The sequence below is a fragment of the Pelmatolapia mariae genome, linkage group LG12, assembly GCF_036321145.2.
Source record: "Pelmatolapia mariae isolate MD_Pm_ZW linkage group LG12, Pm_UMD_F_2, whole genome shotgun sequence".
NCBI classification, from domain to species: Eukaryota; Metazoa; Chordata; class Actinopteri; order Cichliformes; family Cichlidae; genus Pelmatolapia; species Pelmatolapia mariae.
In genome coordinates, this window is record NC_086237.1 from 18,171,602 (window position 1) to 18,189,869 (window position 18,268).

General features: G+C 40.6%; 1 protein-coding gene across 5 annotated transcripts; it reads left to right on the forward strand.

Moving 5' to 3' along the window:
* The first annotated feature begins 2,075 nt into the window (after positions 1–2,075).
* Positions 2,076–17,810, forward strand: kansl3 (KAT8 regulatory NSL complex subunit 3). 5 transcript variants are annotated; one of them, XM_063489724.1, is made up of 22 exons: positions 2,076–2,325; positions 3,182–3,456; positions 3,571–3,741; positions 3,826–3,916; positions 4,897–5,082; positions 6,508–6,636; positions 6,735–6,851; positions 6,951–7,049; positions 7,295–7,366; positions 7,482–7,556; positions 7,746–7,903; positions 8,381–8,444; positions 8,534–8,722; positions 8,951–9,107; positions 9,478–9,555; positions 9,806–9,985; positions 12,600–12,687; positions 12,918–13,045; positions 13,404–13,510; positions 13,967–14,144; positions 15,029–15,150; positions 16,980–17,810. In XM_063489724.1, exons 2-22 carry the CDS (start codon positions 3,245–3,247, stop codon positions 16,983–16,985), a joined length of 2,607 nt encoding a protein of 868 aa, XP_063345794.1. In that variant the 5' UTR covers positions 2,076–2,325; positions 3,182–3,244; the 3' UTR covers positions 16,986–17,810. The 5 variants fall into 5 exon arrangements, with proteins under 5 accessions (XP_063345794.1, XP_063345795.1, XP_063345796.1 ...); XM_063489725.1 differs by having other exon boundaries at positions 2,076–2,318; XM_063489726.1 differs by lacking the exon at positions 9,478–9,555.
* The last annotated feature ends 458 nt before the right edge of the window (positions 17,811–18,268 follow it).

Consider the following 18,268-nt stretch of genomic DNA (forward strand, 5'->3'; position numbering starts at 1 on the left):
CCAGGAGCCTCTTGTTTTTGACAGTTATCCAACCCTTGCGAATACCTTTATTAGTGATATGATCGATGCCTTTATTGTATAATCTATGCCTCAAACCATCCTTTCTGTAACTTAGACTGAATACAATTCATAAAACAGACTTGTTACCCAAAATTAGTGACTGAGACCATAATCTTTATCGAGAAAATTTTTAATGAGGTAAAAAGCAAGGGTCGTTTTCTGTAAACGTCTATAGGCCCATTAGTATTTTTGCAACTTATTGCTCCCTTTTGGCTTTTAAAAAGAATGTAGGTTTAATGCACATTCACACTGGCTTCACGGTGGCCATATATGGAACACTAAAAATATTGGAGTGGCACACCAAAAACAGAATTTTCATTTTTATTATGCTGTTGTCAAAAATAGGTTCCTTGAAAAATATGACAAAAAAGAGAGACAGAAAAGAATTATATCCATCTATTCACTTCCACTTATCCTTTTTCAGGGTCGCACTATCCCAGCTGTCTTAGGGCAAAAGGCAGGGTACACCTTCGCCAGGTCACTAGTCTGTCGCAGGGACACAGACAACCATTCGCACTCACATTCACACCTATGGACAATTTAGTTTCCAATTAACCACTAACTGCAGGTCTTTGGACTATGGGAGAACCCACACAAACACGGGGAAGAACATGCAAAGTCCACACAGAAAGACCCCTGATGGTGGAACTGAACTCAGGACCTTCTTGCTATGAGGCAACAACAAGGCTAACCACCTTTTCATCGTGTTGCCCTGTCTAGTTAATTTCCTTCTATTAAAGTTAATATCAGTGAAAACAGGTACATATATAAAACCAAATAATACTAATAATAATCTGTTTTAAGCAGGAACAAATAACAAGTTAATGTTTCAGCTCATTGCAGGGTGTCTTCCTCTCTTTTGTGCTCACTTTTATTAGAATTATTACCAACATAGGACAGTCTTGCAAGGCTGTGTCTGGAGCAGATGTGTAAAGTCCAAAGTGGCCTCAGTGTTAATAGTATTAATAGGAGCATTAAAGCATTATAAGACAACAACCGCCGGCATGGGTGCAATTTGAAACCTGACGTGTGTACACGTAAAAAGAAGAACTCACTTTTGTAGGGAATTGTGAGGTCATGGAGTATGTCGGTTATTTAACACACAATAGGAACATTTATAGATTTTTTTTAATCCTTCTCCTGTCGCTCTGAAACCGGTTCGTTTCTGTTGTATTTAATTAATTGTAGTTTTTATACTGAAACAGTGGCTTTATTATTGGTTTAATGAAAAGCTGAAACGGAACAGGATCCGGTATTACTGTCACTGTCATCATTCACTGATCTGGAGTTCTGAAAGTGAAAGTCGGTTACTAATTGTATTTTTCTTGTTATTTACAGTTTAAAAATAATAAGGATTTAGCAAGGGATATTCCTTAAAGCAAATCGCATCATTACTCTACCTCTTTCAATGATGAGGATGTACACATCCTGGACAGCGGGGGATCGCTGGTTTGAGCGCGGAGTCAAGGAGGCCGTTTACGTGAAAAGGAAAAGACCATCTCTGAATCGAGGAGGGGGCCTACGGGTACATCTTTCGCCATCTTACAATGCTGTGATTGCTGTGAATAGTACTCGTGCCCATTGATCAGTGGTTGTTGATCAATGGTCATGAGAATTTGCATAATCATGATGAAGGAACTGACCTCGCAGCCCATTGTTCATTCAGTGGTGCTAGTTTCAGTCAATATGCAAATGTACGATAAGATTGGGGAAACCTGCAGTCAGCTGAGACTGAAGAAGTCACTTGGATGAGTGACGAAACGTTTCTCCCACTGAATACCTATGTCCGGATGAACAGAATCAACCTTTGGAGAATTACATTACCTACGAAAAAAAATTAAGTCATAAAAAATATATGTAATTCTCTTGGAAATGGTAAGATTCATTTTTAACAAGTTACAGTTACGCACATTTCATGTCATTAAATCATGTATTTTATTTCTGGATGGACCGATAATAATCCAGACTTTTAACAATCCAGTCCATATTTTGCGTCATTCTCTGTCTGACGCGCCACGATCAGGGTTGCCAGTTTGGTGGAAACAGCAGGCCTGACTGAGCCGCTTGAATTTAGGGCCTAGAAAGGGAGGGCGCGGAGCCTAACAAGGCAACGAAGCGAACAAAAGGAAGTGGCTTTTACGAGCTAAATGTTTATGTTTCATATAACCTCTTTCATTGCCCGGTAAATACGCCGTTCTTATATTTGCTTTGCTCGAAGCAGGAGCTGAAGCCGTCGCGGCCAACATGGAGTGATCAAAGTAAGAGGTAAAGAGCGGTACACCATTTGCTTAGCTTTTAGCTCGCTATGATTATGCTAGCATGCTAGGTCATTACGCAGCTTTCAGTCGCGGGTGAATTTGCGAAGGTATTTGTGATAAATATTGAACCTATTACACTTAACCCACGTATTAAGTGGGACGTTCGGTTAGTTGCCACACGCGACTCAATATGTTGTTTATAATGGCAAAATAATATCCAGTACATGGTAGAAGCTAATGGGTGGTGCTTACAGAGTATAAACGTATTAAGCGTCAGTCTGACTCTGTACCAGGACTGAAACTGTTTCGCTATCGCTCGTTGTGCTGTTTTTGTTAGTGATTTTATTGTTGCTTTGTGGCTTTTTTAGGCTGTTGTTGCTGTTGGTTTTTTTTAATCAGTAACTTATAAATAAGTTATATTTGGAAAATAGCGTAAAGCCCTGGAGCTCAACGCATTGTCAGTATGCATGAAAACTAGAAGTTGTGTAAGTGCAGACCCTTGAATGTGCTCGCTAACACAGAGCTGACTGTAGTTCAATTATTCCGTTGTCTTTCTAATATGTCAACACTTAAAGGGCTTTAAAGGCTTTGTCTGGAGCTATTGCCCTACCACAAACTTTATGGTTTTATGATGTAAGAGTTTCAATATTAAAATTGATACAAATCTTCTCACACACACAGTCCCCCCCCCCCCACATATATGTGCGTGGGCGTGTGTGTGATTTCTATGTTTCACAACTAATATTTCTGTAAAATTAGCAATACCACTTTATGATCAAGTCATTTTTTGGCAGACAAATTTGATAATATTCTTCGATTATCTTGCATAAAATACAAAAACAATTCTTCCCTTCTTTCCCAAGTTTGTCCTGAATCAGCACCAGTTGTTAAGGTCTTCCCGGGGCCCTTTGGGGCCCAGGAAGAGGATGCATCGTGGTGGAGATAAAGACTTCCAGACCTCAGCTCGAAAGATGGGCACATCCTTGTTGTTCCAGCTCTCAGCCCATGAAAGAGAGTTAGATTTAGTATTTCTGGACCACAGCTATGCCAAACCATGGAATGCCCACCCAGATGCCAGCAGTGCTCGACCCACGAGGACGCTGTTTGTTACCCCACGTCGCCAGCCTGAACCCGTTTTGTGAGTTCAAAATGCTCCTATTAGGCTGCTTCTCTTTAGCCATGGTAAAATTAGTAATCTGATGAGCATTTTTATTCACTTGTAGTGATGCGGTATTTTTTTCTTTGTCTGCAGAGATTCAGATTCTTTAATAGATGTGGAAACTGTAACGCCAACACCCGTTCCTCTATATGATAACCACAAAGCCCTTAGTGTGATGAAGGAGTGCGAGCGGCATGTCTTGTTTGCTCGTACAGTTGCTGAGAGTCCCCCGCCCCCTGATGACTGGGAGGAACATGTAAACAAGTAAGCAACCACCTCAGTGCTCCGCCTTTTATCATGTAAAGTTATCCACTTGCAGTAAATCACTTTGAAATAATTCTGCTTCAGGACTGGATGGACGGTGGCCCAGAACAAATTGTTCAACAAGGTCATTAAAGCTCTGCAAGCGGAAAGACTCGCCCGTCTGGCCAATGAAAATGTAGGTTTTTGTTCCTTTGTTGTTGTTGTTGTTTGTTTTGGTTTTTGTTTTGTTTTTTAATCAGATATTCTCAAAAAAGTGTGATATAAACATTTAATCATTTATAAATGGTACTAAGAGTGATTCACAACTTCTTTGTTTGACTGTGGAAAAAGATTTAACAGTTTAAATGATATATTATATATAATAATGGCACTTTGTGCTAATATGTTGTTGCCTAATATCTAAATATGGATATACTCAGCTGATGCAATAATAGAATATGTGCCTGCATCAATAAATTAAGAACATTTTTAAATGCAGAGTCTGTTCTGTTTGTGAAGCCCATAAACAAGCACACTTGTATATGAATGTCTGATTTAATTGTCTGTTCAGTTTTACATATGTGGCTGCAGCTAAGTTATGAGGATAAGTTACTGCTGTTTGAGATTTGCAAAAGATGCATTCAAGCCCAAAGGGGGTTGGATGTTTATCCATCTGCTGAGATCTGTAATGCGCTGTAGTTCATCACAAAAAGTTTGTAGTGAAGCACCCCCTGTTTGACTTACTAAATAGCAGGACAGACTTGCTGCAGTTATTCTCCCCAAGCTTCGTTACCATAATCCTCCCTTTCATTCTTACTTTTTGGCGGGGTTCATTTTAGTTTTTCTTTCAGGGCTTCAGGTGTCTAAAAGTGTTGTGCAGCCTCGCTCCGGCCCTCGGGTCATGTTTTGCCCGTATGTGATGTAGGTTTTGAGTCCCTAGTTCTGCCCAGAGAAATTCATGTCCTATTGCTCCTTTGGTTAATAAATTTAATAAACAAAAATGAAGAAAGCTACCGGGTGATGTACTGATGGATAATCTGTTCACACAGAAGCAACTGAAAGCATGAGAGGAGAAATTTACAAAAGTTTTTTACCATATGACAACTAATTTTAGGGCTTACCATCCGAACTCGCCAGCTGAGTGACTGAATTGTTCTGTGATCTTGTTTCTCACAGACTTCCAATGAGCCAATTTTGCGAAGGATAGCTGTGGACAAGTGTGCGAGGAAGGTGCGGCATGCGCTGGCCAGTGTGAACTGGGACACCAAACTGACACAGTGGTTACACACCACTCTAATTGAGTCTTTAAGCCTAGCCATGCTTGCTGCGTACCTGGATGTGCTGCAGACTCTCAAAAGCAAGGTACGTAATTGAACAAAGAGTATGAACTGATGTACATTTTTCTGTTAGGCATGTGCCAGAGGGATAGGCTACAAAGTTCAACCCAGCCAGGGTTTCTTTGCCTTAGCTAGCTCGATGGGTATCAGCCAGGTTTCCTGCTTCAGGATCTGCACGTGCTCACATAAAAGGGGTGTTTCACGCATCATGTTACTCTTCTTTCGCACAAAATTTCTGATTCCAGCCTGCTTCTGAGATGTTCTCAAATGATAATGATGATGAAATGCTGATTTAACAATCTATAAAGAACATTAGAAAGTTCAGTGCTACACTATTGCAAATAAGACAAAAGATTAATGCTGCAGAAAATTTTTAATTTGGTGATTTAGTGCTCAAAGCAGTACAATAAAGATTTTAATTCAAGGTAATTGTTTTAGCTCTCAGTGCGCTCTCAGTGCTGCTGGGTTTTTTTGTTTTTTCCCTGCGGTGACGGCTGCACATTAGAGCACTGAAACTTTAAACCGGATCCATTTAAACATTAAGTATTACCGTCCCACAGACTAATGAAGGAAGCTTGGAAATTGCTTTCGTTTGCAGGCAGATCGAAGTGAAATTCATTTTATTCAATTCAATTCAATTCAATTCAATTCAATTCAATTTTATTTATATAGCGCCAAATCACAACAAAAGTCGCCTCAAGGCGCTTTATATTGTACAGTAGATAGCACAATAATAAATACAGAGAAAAACCCAACAATCATATCATATGACCCCCTATGAGCAAGCACTTTGGCGACAGTGGGAAGGAAAAACTCCCTTTTAACAGGAAGAAACCTCCGGCAGAACCAGGCTCAGGGAGGGGCGGCCATCTGCTGCGACCGGTTGGGGTGAAAGAAGGAAAACAGGATAAAGACATGCTGTGGACGAGAGACAGAGATTAATAACAGATATGATTCGATGCAGAGAGGTCTATTAACACATAGTGAGTGAGAAGGTGACTGGAAAGGAAAAACTCAATGCATCATGGGAATCCCCGGCAGCCTACGTCTATTGCAGCATAACTAAGGGAGGATTCAGGGTCACCTGGTCCAGCCCTAACTATATGCTTTAGCAAAAAGGAAAGTTTTAAGCCTAACCTTGAAAGTAGAGATAGTTGATATTGAATGAAGAGCTATTGCTGGTGTTAATTCTTATAGCTGCAGTTCCTGCAGTATAAAAGATAATCTGCAATTATTTATTTTTAGTTTTTTATTAATTAATTTATTTTCATTTTTCAACCAAAACTTGGCGTATAACCTGCTCCATTTTATGTGTTCAACATAAGTTACTATGGTGATTTCGGTTAAGAGGGCCACATTCATGACACAGAAAACTCTGACTTTAAGCTCCTCACAGGTCGCCATTAATTAATGAGATTGTTGATTCATCGTTACGTTCCTGTCTGCTTAGTTGCCCTCGCTGATCGACAGAATGTTGCTGTCATCGGCAAAGACCGGCGCTCCAAGTGTAGAGGCGCTGTCACTGCTACTGAAACGGCCATGGGACCCAGCTGTTGGAGTTCTGTCTCAAAACAAGCCGGTAAAATTAAATCGGTCACTTTCAGTTTTCAACAGAAAACCTTTTCATTTAACTTTTTGCACATGTGACCCCTGAATCCTTTTTTTTTCTCCTTGCAGAGCAAGCTTCCAGGATCCCCACTCATCCTTATTGCACCATCAAGCCCAACCAATCCCGCCCTCTCCACTTCACGGCGAATGAGATTCTGGCAGTCACAGCTCTCCTTTTTTGGAAAGGTCAGATGTCTCATCAGATTAAATCTTTGTGTTTTCAGAAATATTTTTCTTCCCTCTTTTGTCACAGAAAACTGCCTAAAACAGCTGTTTTTGTGTTAGGTCATCCCAATACACACTCATGTGAACAGCGGAGCCAATATTGGCATCACCCAGTGCCTAGAGCACATGTTGGGTACTGTCAGGGCCAAGGTCATGGAGGTAGGATATTGGTTTTTATTTGATGCATTAGTAACTATAGCTGCGATGTGATTGTGATCTTATTTTGTTAAATTCATTTAGGTGAATGTGGCAGATTTTTAAATATGCACATTTCTAATTGTATTTATTAGGCAATGACTCAGATCACTGGCCAAACTAGAAGTGCTATATAATGGTTATTTATTTTTTGTGTGTGTGTGTCTGTACCTGCACTGATTGCATGTTTTTATAAATGTAACCACCAGGTTCACAGTCACTTTCCTCACAAACCCATTATCCTGGTCGGCTGGAACGCTGGGGCTCTTATGGCTTGCCACGTAAGACTTTTTACCATGTATTTATCATAGTGATTTAATGTGATGAACTAATAAAAGTGCACTATTGTCAAAGGTATGCAATAGAATACATTTTAATAATAAACTTTGACTCCAGGTGTCCCTGATGGAGTATTTGACGGCTGTGGTCTGTCTTGGCTTCCCCCTGCTAACAGTCAATGGGCCACGTGGGGTATGACCTAAAGCATTATCTAGCTTCAGCATTGGTTTTTATCTTTGATGTTTTACTGAACTGTTAGAAAAAAATACCGTCTTCTTCTTTTTGTTTCCTTTTTCTTTCTTTCTTTTTTTTTTTTTTTTAAATATAACTGAAAAACAAAACTTTGCTTGTGCCAGTTTTTCACATATTGCTGGTTTACAGGATGTGGATGACCCGCTCCTGGACATGAAGACACCAGTGTTGTTTGTGGTCGGCCAGAACGCGCTCCAGTGTAGCACAGAAGGAATGGAGGAGTTCAGAGAGAAGCTCAGGGCAGACAACAGCATGGTGGTGGTTGGAGGCGCGGACGACAATCTGAGGTCAGTCACAGCCTTAAAGATCTGAAAAACATAATATTTTAGCAGGGTCCAGAGATGATGTTCAACAAGTCAAATGCAAGTAGATTCCTCATTATGTCGGTGAAGCTTGGAAGATATTCGCTTCACAGCAAGTAAATGCCTGTATCGAACTTATCACGGGGATGAGAAAGATTTACTCAAAAGCTTAATGTACAGTTTTGTGCACAAGTCCTTCTTTTCTATATATTTTGCTTATAAAGTGCTCATGAGCAATCGTTCTCCAGGCTTTCTGAAGGTCTCACATAGTTTTTTCAGAACAAATTGACTGAAATTTTCAGCGTTTGCAGCGTCTATGACACTGAACTTCTTGATGAAATGTTCTGAGACCACATGTATGTGATGCAAAAACGCATTTTAATAGTTTGAACAATTGACTGGCTACATGGTCAAGTATGACACTTAATAGTTTTCCACTTCTGATTCTAAACCACTCCACAGAATCAATTCAGCAAAGATGAAATCAGAAGGACTGACGCAGACCATGGTGGACCGCTGCATTCAGGTGGGCCCTCATAGCTAGAAAGCATTTTTCATCTGCTGCAGTTTATATTTTGAATATTTATATTTTGTTCTTCTCTCACTGGTCTTTAGGATGAGATCGCTGACTTCCTTTCAGGTGTGCTTACACGGGCAGAGGGCCACGGTCATGGCTCAGGTGAGATGAGAGACATGGACACAGAAAAGAAGAAAAGGCCTCGACGGGAGCTTCCCTTTGACATGGAGAGAGGACGACCATCCTCCCCTGCACTGAGAGTTCCTATCTCACCGTCAGGATCAGAGGTAAGAAGGTTCTGTATTGTTATGAAATAAAAAAATGTTGTTTATGAAATGATGGTAAATTATACAGTGGTGTGTATCATAACTGTTATCATTCAACAGTAGCTGTTGAGTTTTAATAATAAGACCTTGTATGGTGGAATTGCAGTCATAGCATCGTGTCTTATGATTGTAAGAAGCTACACTGTCTGCATATGAGTCACCAGGTGCTCATGTTCGCTCGATCCTCAGGATCTGTCTAGTGTCTGCAGCAGTCCCACATCCAGTCCCAAACCCAAGACATCTGGTCTTTCTCCGGCACAGAAGTCCAGCCTTATCACTGCTACACAGTTGCTCAAGACACACATGCAGCGCTCCGGCACAGTGCTCACTCACAAGCAGGCTCAAGGTCAGTGCACCAACTCACTCAACTCTGAATTCATTGAAAAGGGCTCTGTAAATACGCTTGTGCACCATGATCCTTGGTACCTGTGTGTACACAGTTGTCCCGTTCACCCCACTTGTTTATTTGAACTTGTTAAAACGAGCCATTGATCTTAACTCCAGTGGAATTTTTGCAGAGGTGTTACAAGGTAACCAGACAGGGTAGAATGCGAGATGTGAAAATGATGGTAGAAAACAAAGATTTTGAAGAGATTATCAAGTCACGACATCTGATGGGGGAAGATGGAACGTGACTGAAATACTTTCCTCTCATCCTCTTGTCTCTTCTCTTCCTACAACTTTCCTTTCCGGCTCTTTTTTCCAATTCATTCCAGCTCAGTTTGCTGCTTTTATGAAACAAAACATGCTTGTGAGGAAAAATCTTCCTCCTGGCACTCCTCCTTGTATTTTTGGTAAGTGTCTATCCCTCTTCTTTCCTTTTTTCTTTCCTCTTTCCCTTTCACTCTTCTTCCTTTGTTTCCGCTGCTTTAATTGTAGCCTAATGTGACTACTTTACTGCATTAAAACTTTACAAAGCTTTTGAGAGCAAATATTAATTTCAAAGCTTGGGGTTAGTTAAGGATAAAATACCACAGGTTCGTGTCACTTCAGTACTTCACTGATAGTTGTGTGTTCGTCTGTGTGTTTGTCTGTGCCGTGCAGTGCCGGTGACCTCTGATCAGATGGAGGGCCTGGACAGAGATGAACTGCGGTCCCATGGCAAGAGGAGGCAGACACCTAGTCCCACTCCAAGCAAAGCCTCCAAGAGAGCAAAGATCAAGGTTACTATTGTTTCCCAAAGCGATTCAGCAGGGGGCAGCCTCAGTCCTGCTGCACATGAAGGTACAAAACCTGGGATCCTTTAACAGTGGTTTGATTTAGGAGTATTGGTAACCAGAAATTGTGTAAGTTGTTGCTGATACTCATGAAATTTTGTTATTCTTGATATTAAATATGATGATAAACTAAACTGGTTCACATACAACTTGCTCGGCGTTATATCTAGACCAGGGGTGGGCAATCTCAGTCCACGAGGGCCGGTGTCCCTGCAGGTTTTAGATGTGTCCTCGAACCAACACAGCTGATTTAAATGGCTAAATTAGCTCCTCAACATGTCCTGAAGTTTTCCAGAGGCCTGGTAACGAACTAATCATGTGATTCAGGTGTGTTGACCCAAGGTGAGATCTAAAACCTGCAGGGACACCGGCCCTCGTGGACTGAGATTGCCCACCCCTGATCTAGACCAAACAACCACAAGGATCGACTTCGGAATGTCACCCGTAGCGCAGCCCGCACACTTCCCTGCTCTCCACACAACACTTTTAGCATATGCAGTCATGAAAGAACTCACTGTCGAGGGAAAAAAAAACTCCACAGTCCAATAGACCAACTTTGGATAATTGCAGTTTAAACCGGATGAAACCAGCAAGTAGGAAGGCCTAAATGTAGCAACCAGATGAAGGACGACTCCACTGGCAGCATCTAAGTAAACAAACAGCTGGCAATAGCGTTCACTGTTAAATGACCACAACCGCATATAAAACCTCTGGTCTAGGTCAGGGAGGTCAAGCTCACTTTCTATCAAGTTACTTTGATCTGAAGTGGGCCTGACCAGTAAATCATCTTACTGTCAGTTTAAAGAAGATTAGCTACATATTTAATTTCTGAGATATCTTAACCCTCTGGGGTCGATGGACGCGCTGGCGCGTCAAAATCACATGACCAGTTTAAGACGACACAGCTACAAGATGCTGCCACCCAGAGTCTCCAAAGGGCGGACTTCAAACTATATACCAGTTTTTAAATTGTGTCGATGGGCCACGTAACACCAGAGTTATGATAAAAAATACATGCGATGTTTTTTTTCTGAACCAAACAGTGGTGTTTACAGCAGGAAGAAAAACGGTAAAAATGGCATTTTCTAAAGACAGTGCTAGCAAACACTCTCCGCTTGTGAGTGAAAAAATAAAAAACACTCCTTCCCTATTGGTGTTAAAGTGTACCATGTCAGCCAATCAAAAAAATGATATGGCAACATGTGGCACTTGGTTGTTTAGGGAGAATTGTTTCCTGATTGTTCTGGAAACCGTTTTAAATGGTTATATTAAAAAAAATGCCCGAGGCTTGGCTGCAGTTTTAGGTAAATAGTACCATATAACTTTGTTGTTTGCAAAACTTGTGCACAAGTTTTAGAAATGTATAATTCATATTTGCATTTCAAGTTATGAAAATGATTCATTAAACATGTTTGTGGTTTTTACAGTAAAAAATATAAATTTTTTTCTACTCGGATTTTACATTTTTTGTCTGAGTTTAGATCAGTTGTGCTAATATAGTATGTCAAAATGGAAAAAATAACTCCAATGCCAGATAGTTGAGGTTGTGCTGAAAATAATGATATCAAACAAGGCAAGATAAACAGTTTTTAAATGTGAAATGTAGAGGTAAAATCAAAAGTAATCAAAAACAGCCAATTATACCCTGGACTCCAGAGGGTTAATATGAGATTTTTTAAAAATGTATAGCTTCAACAGTGTATCTAAGTGTTTCTGTGCAATAAATATGTAAAATTACAGAAAAGGTTCTGATAGTTTATACCCCAAAGTAGTCTGTAGTTATAAAACATAGTTTTTGTTAATTTGTTAAAAATAAATTTAAGTGAAATTTCTATAGATGGTAAAAAACGGTTATTTTTCTCTAAATTAATTATTCATCTGCTGCTTAAATCAGTGCAACATGGACATTCCCAAAATGGCCAAAAAATGCCAACTGCTTTGAATTGCACTAGATAGATTAATTATTTACTTGGTTGAATTCTCAGTGAGGCAGACCACTTAGTTTGTGAATAAAATTCCAATAAACAGCCTTTTTTTTTTTTTTTTTTTTTTTTTTTTTTTTTTTTTAAAACACACAAAAAAACAGCCAGTGACTGATTCAGCTAATCAGCGATACATTCCTGCATTCACCCACTATAAGGTGTTGGGTAATTTGCCTCTCATATCATACATAGCTTCATACAAACTTGATTCTTTAAACACTGACTTGTCAGTGCTTGTCTGGGCTTTTTTGTTTGTTTTGGTCAGAATAAACCGATACAGTTCATTCTTTCATGCATTGATTAAAATCACTTGTGGGCAGACAGATGCTTTGAGCAGGTTGAGTTCATTCAACTGTGCAGATGAAAAATGTGTTTTTTGTTGATTATGCATTATTAAAGTTAAACTAGCGCTTTGCTAAGCCTTTTATTTTGAAAAAACAAACATTCTGCCTGTCATTAATGACCAGGTAGTTGTTGTGAGATTCACCCTTTTTCTAGAAATGATCATAATTTATTTATGGGTTTTTTTTTTTGTTTGTTTGTTTTTGTTTTTTACCAAAGCGAGATAACTGACTGTCCCTCATATTTTCCTTTTTTTTTTTTTTTTTTTTTTTTTTTTTTTCCTTCTTCTTCTTGCAGTGGGTGTCTCAGGAAAGCCCTTAACTGTGACAGTGGGACAGACTGTAGCTGGTGCCAAGGAGCTCTCTGGACTTCTTACAGGCCAACGGTAAGCAAGCCAGCGCCATAACACACACACACACAGACACAGACACATTGAGGTTGGAGCACTTGAAACCCTAACTATCCCTACACCCACATCCACTCCCACTTGTTGGGGTGTCTGGTGCAGAGGGATTGATGAGTGTTGTACTTGGAGTTTGGGAGCTGAGTGATAGCCAAAGCAGCACTTGCTGGGGTAGCTCCTGAGTAGACTGGTGGTTATGTGTGTCACTGCAGGTCTGGTAGTCTCTCAGAGGTGTCTGGTGCCCTGTCCCCAGGCTCCAGCTCATTCAGCAGCGTGCAGCCTTGCATGGTGTCGGGGCCTTCCACACCAGCCCAGGCGCAAGCTCCAGCCACTGCCCAAGGTATCTTCGTCTTGTCCTGCCTTGCACGCTTGTTTGCACTCTTAATTGTGCAGCTGATCTCAGCATAGTGGCATCAAAACACAAGTGCAGTTCTGCTTGGTTTTATTGTGTGGGATCCAGTTTGATCGCTGAGCTGAGAATTTGGACAACATGTTTTGGCAAACATCATCATTGATCACCTCTTGCGCCATTGCTGTCAGTCACTGACCCAAACCTTGCCCTGGCTATCGTGTGTGTGTGTGTGTGTGTGTGTTCTGTTAGTTTAGGCCTTGGGATGTTTTTTTTTCCTTTAATAATTTCTGTGCTGTTTTGTTGGGATTGATTTAGCCCAATCAATGATTGATCTGTGTGTGTGCAGCACCTTCCGCCAGCAGTCTTCTACAAGGCCTAAGTTTCAGTCTTCAGGAGATCGTCACCAAAGCTCCTAACGTTCCCTCGACAGGAGCCAACACAGGTGGCACCCAGGTAACACTTGGAGTGGTTGTATTCGATTCCTAAACCAGGTTTTGAACCATCCATTTGCTATAAATTATGTAGACTATTTATAACACTCAGAGGGGTTTTTTATTTTTATAAAGTGTGTAGTTATGTGTTAATATATTTTTTTGAATATGCCACATTTGTAATTAGTTACCCAAATGATAAAAAAGAACTGAAAACACACAGATGTAGTGGAACTTCCATGGTTTAGGTACATAAAACAAAAACTGGATGATATGTTTTCTTGCCAAGGAAAAAAACTTAACAGCAAGATTAATCTTTTCTCCCCATTTTTGGTTAATAGATGTCGTCATCATCGCGTCTAAACGGCTTCAATACTACCAAACTTTTTTCTTTTAAGTGACCTAATGGAATAAAAGATGATAAAATCATCTTTCCTGTCCACTTATCCGCCCTCATGCTGTTTGTGCCATTCCACAGGGTCCGGTCCTGAGCTCCGCCGGTACCAGCAGCAGTGCTCTGCTCCGGGCAGTGCCTGTGGTCACCACAGGAGGAGTGGCTAAAACCACCGCCATCCATCAGCTGCTCACTAATGGTGGGCTGGCCAAACTTGCTAGCAGCTTGCCTGGCTTGGCGCACATCACCAACCAGACCACCGGTATGTCTCGAGCTGCCAAGACACGACGGCCACGTTGAATGCCCAGAGTTTGTTCATCCTTTGTTTTGGAAACAGTAGTGCAGGAGGTCTGTAGGCCGGACGTAGAGGAATGTAGAGGACATCTCTGATACTTGCAGAGATGGTTGGAATGAGCCTAACTGTTGTAAGGTTTGCAGAGGAATGTGCACCTTATACGTACAGCAGCCAAGGGCAGATTAGTGGCGTACATGTTTTCATGTTCACGGAATGGAAAGTCACAATTTTGAGTTTCCATCTGATGTCGGACACACAAAGGCATGAAACAGTTTGATCCTGAATAATTGTGAATTAAGTTAAGATCAATGTTAAGAGGGTTGACCAAATTTAATAAGACTCCTGTTTTTCAGTCAAAACTGCTTTCTGCGTCAGCTTTGTTTGTTCAAGCGATCATTTCATGTTTGTTTCTTTTTGTTTGTCTATTTTGTAAACCCATTAAATCACCTGCTTTCAATTATTCATTTATATTAACGCTGACCTCCTAGAGAGTTGTGTTGAGAACCAATAACGTTGGCACGTGGCATTACCCAAGCTGTTCCTGTTGTAATAAAGACTGGAATCAAACTTGTGTTTTCATTGTCGTCTTGTTGTCATTTTATTTTGAGTGTAAATCAGTTGGCTTTCTCACCCCTTTCACTTACCTGAACCTCCAAATTTGCTTTTACCTTTCATGGTCATCTAATATCATACATGAACGTGCTTAAAAAAAAAACAACAACAGCTATCCTTTAGATGACTTGCATCATAGCATGTTTGCAGCAAATTATCATTTAGTCTAATCTGGTGTATTTGGAGGTAAATCATTTATAGTTTGTTATTTCTGTGTGTATGTTGGTGTTTGTTGTCAGGAGGGCAGAAAGCCCCCACTTCTATAACGGTGACCCTTCGAGGAGCACATCCGAGTAGAGTGGGATCTGTCAGCCAAGCTGGTGGTGAAGCTGTGACTTCAGCTCGTACCCATGAGCCCAAGGTGTGCTTCAGTTCAGCACCTAAACAGACACACTTAACTTGGAGCTTCCCCCCCCCCTATTCTTGGTTACATGTTTGCCTGACTAACACAAAGTTTGACGGATTTCTGTTATCATTGCAAATGTTCATGCAGCCCGTTAAAATTTTTCAGTTTGATAGCTTGCAATGGTTCTCACTGACATGGCACCCCAATGCCTACTTTTAAAATGATTTTGTTGTCACTAGTCTATAATTTGTTGTGGAGGTAGTCTAGAAAATAATTACCAGCTTTACTGTATAGCCTTTGACCCAGTTGTTCACAGTATCTTGTAGCCTTGTGTATTTTAGGTCACATACAGCCACTGGGGCAGAAACTGAGGACTGAAGGTGCATTAACAGAAAAACACTGAAGTGTTTGTTAGAAATGACACACTGAAGTGAAAGTGTCAGTTACAGCTTTTCTTTTTCATGAACAGATGACAGCATTTGAGGAACCGGGCAAAAGTTAAAAAACAAGTGAATTTCTTTCACTTTCTTAATATTTTGCCTTCACATAGCCAGACTTTCTTTTTACTCACTTTATAAGTCCAGTCCTTGTACCTGACCATTTTCAGAGAAAGTTGTTTGTTTGTTAAGCCACTTAACACCGACCTGTGAAGCATGCAGGCAAAAAAGGCACCTAAGTGAAGGGCTCAACCAACATTGTGTGTACGCATAAAAGACAACTTAGCAAAGATCTATTCCTAAATCATATCTTTAGGCAATCTGTTACTAGCAGCCTGTCGCTAAAACACATTTGTTCCCATTTCTTTGGTTGAATCAATGAAAAATGCCAAAAATAATGTAGTTTAACAGGCATACAACACTATTTTGCACCACCAGGGTAATTATGTACATATATATATATCACTCATCATGATGTGCAGTCTATGAACATCATGTTCTTTAGATATAGGAAAAAATCCAGCAAAGACCTGACACAGGATCTGAGAGATACATCTGGCCCTTCAGCTGATCCATCTGCTGTTCACTAAAGTCTCATCAGAAATGGTCTCAGTGGCTGTCAAGAAGCCATTCTTAAGGAAAGGAAAGGTTGAGATATGGCAAAGTGCACAAGAACTGGTCTTATGGAGTGATGAACACAAATGTTTGTTTTTATTTCTGGTTTAGATTGTCATGTGAATTTTTCAGCATGACAATGATCTCATACACACTTCTAATAAAGTAAAAGAAAAACACAATAGATCACTATTAATCATGGATTGGCTTCCCCAGAGTCCAGACTTAAACATTATTGAAGCGGTGTGGGATCAGCTTGACAGAGATCAAAACAAAAGGCAGCCAACATCCAAAGAAGAGCTTTGAATGTGCTTACAGAAGGCTGGAGAACTATTCCTGAAGACTAGTTAAAGAAATAAGAGGGATGCTTACCTAAGGAAGTTCAGACTGCTCAAGAATAAAGGTGGCCACACCGAATATTGACTGTTAGAACAGTGCAAAAATCTTTTTTTTTTTTTTTGCCTTATTTCCATATATGTTTGCACGTTTTAGTAAATCACCATATCCATTAAATCCCCATTTTCACTGAGAGGTGGCTCGAGACTTTTGCGCAGCAGTGTAGAAATAAACACAAAATCCTCCCATGCCTTGTCTTTCTCAGATAAGTATTAGACTGTGGATCAAAGTGTGCTCCACTTCTGAAACTGGATGTAGCTGAAAATATCTCAATATTATATCTGAGGATTCCGAGCAGACTTTAAAATAAATGTCAAACATGTTATTGCCCCGAAGAATTTAATATAAACCAAGAATAGACCGCAAGTTAATTAATTGCACTGTGCCCTTTTGCAGCACTGAAATCTCGGCTCACTGTGGGCAAATCCCTGATGCAAGATGGTGATGTGCAAAAGTACCTTAGGAGCCACAGCCTGCTGATGAGACTGCTCCCTCCCCATAGTGACGAACACACCGCCGCACAGTGTGCAGAAGACCACGCCTCACAGAGGGCTCCCCTGTGGAGATGGTGGGAAAAGGCCAGGCAGTCGCTTTCAGTCGTGGACAAGTCCGAGTCTGTGCTGGATAGAACAGGCTCTGCTAACGTCAGGGGATGTCGTCGTGCTACAGCCTGCACTCCTTTATTACACCTTTGACTTTAAACTGACAGCATGATCACATGTTCTTGGGAGAAAATTATATGCTGAAGGTAAACTGTAAACTACCTGGAGTGTGGTGGTGCAGCCCAGGTAAAGCCTACAAAAGGACAGCTGTGCAGCAGTTCATCCTGATCAAAAACCTGCTGTGCATCTCAACAAAGATAATGTTTGAAGTCCTTAGCGTACTCTCAGAATATATTGAGTTCTATCATTGCTGTATCCGTATATGTCCATATAGATCCAATAACAGTAATCCATACAATAAGTGTCTGTCATAATTGTTTCTTTTTATGTAGCAATTTTAATAATAATATAATTTGATGTAATGTGCTTCTGAAAGGGAGACGTGTATTGCGATGCTTAGTTTGAGGTATTTGCAGTTGTAAAACTCCAAGCTTTTGTTGCACTCGTTTCCACCTGAACCTGTTTTTCTATAGCCTCAAACACTGGACCAGGGTACTGCTTCCCATCTGCACCGTCTCATGACTTCACTGCACGCAGAGCTTTTGTTTGAAATAAACATATTTACCTGAATGCAATGCTTTTGCTTTACTTAGCTAATGTAAACATTTGGTCTTGTGTGCTAAACACTTGTAGCACTGAGCGAGCTGAGAAACTCCCCTCTTGTTCAAAATGTTATGGGGAAGCTCGCTCCAATGCGTGATAGTCTCACTGCTGTGTTTACAGCCGCAGCATAAATACAGCCCACTTATTGCAGACAACATCCTGTCAGCAGTCAGATAAGATATAGATAGGAGTGTCTCTCTTCCTCCGTATGTAAACCTTTGTGTACATTAGATAGCATGAAGGATCCCATTTAGACAACAGCAGCTGCTGGTATTTCCTCACATCATCACCACCAGCCCCTCTTGAAGCAATCCATCTGAGATTTAGCCATCCAATCACATCTGCAGGCCAGCTTTACTGTCCTGCAGACATTGAAGGTGAAATACAGTGAGAATAGAACTGTTTTACTGTCACTTTACA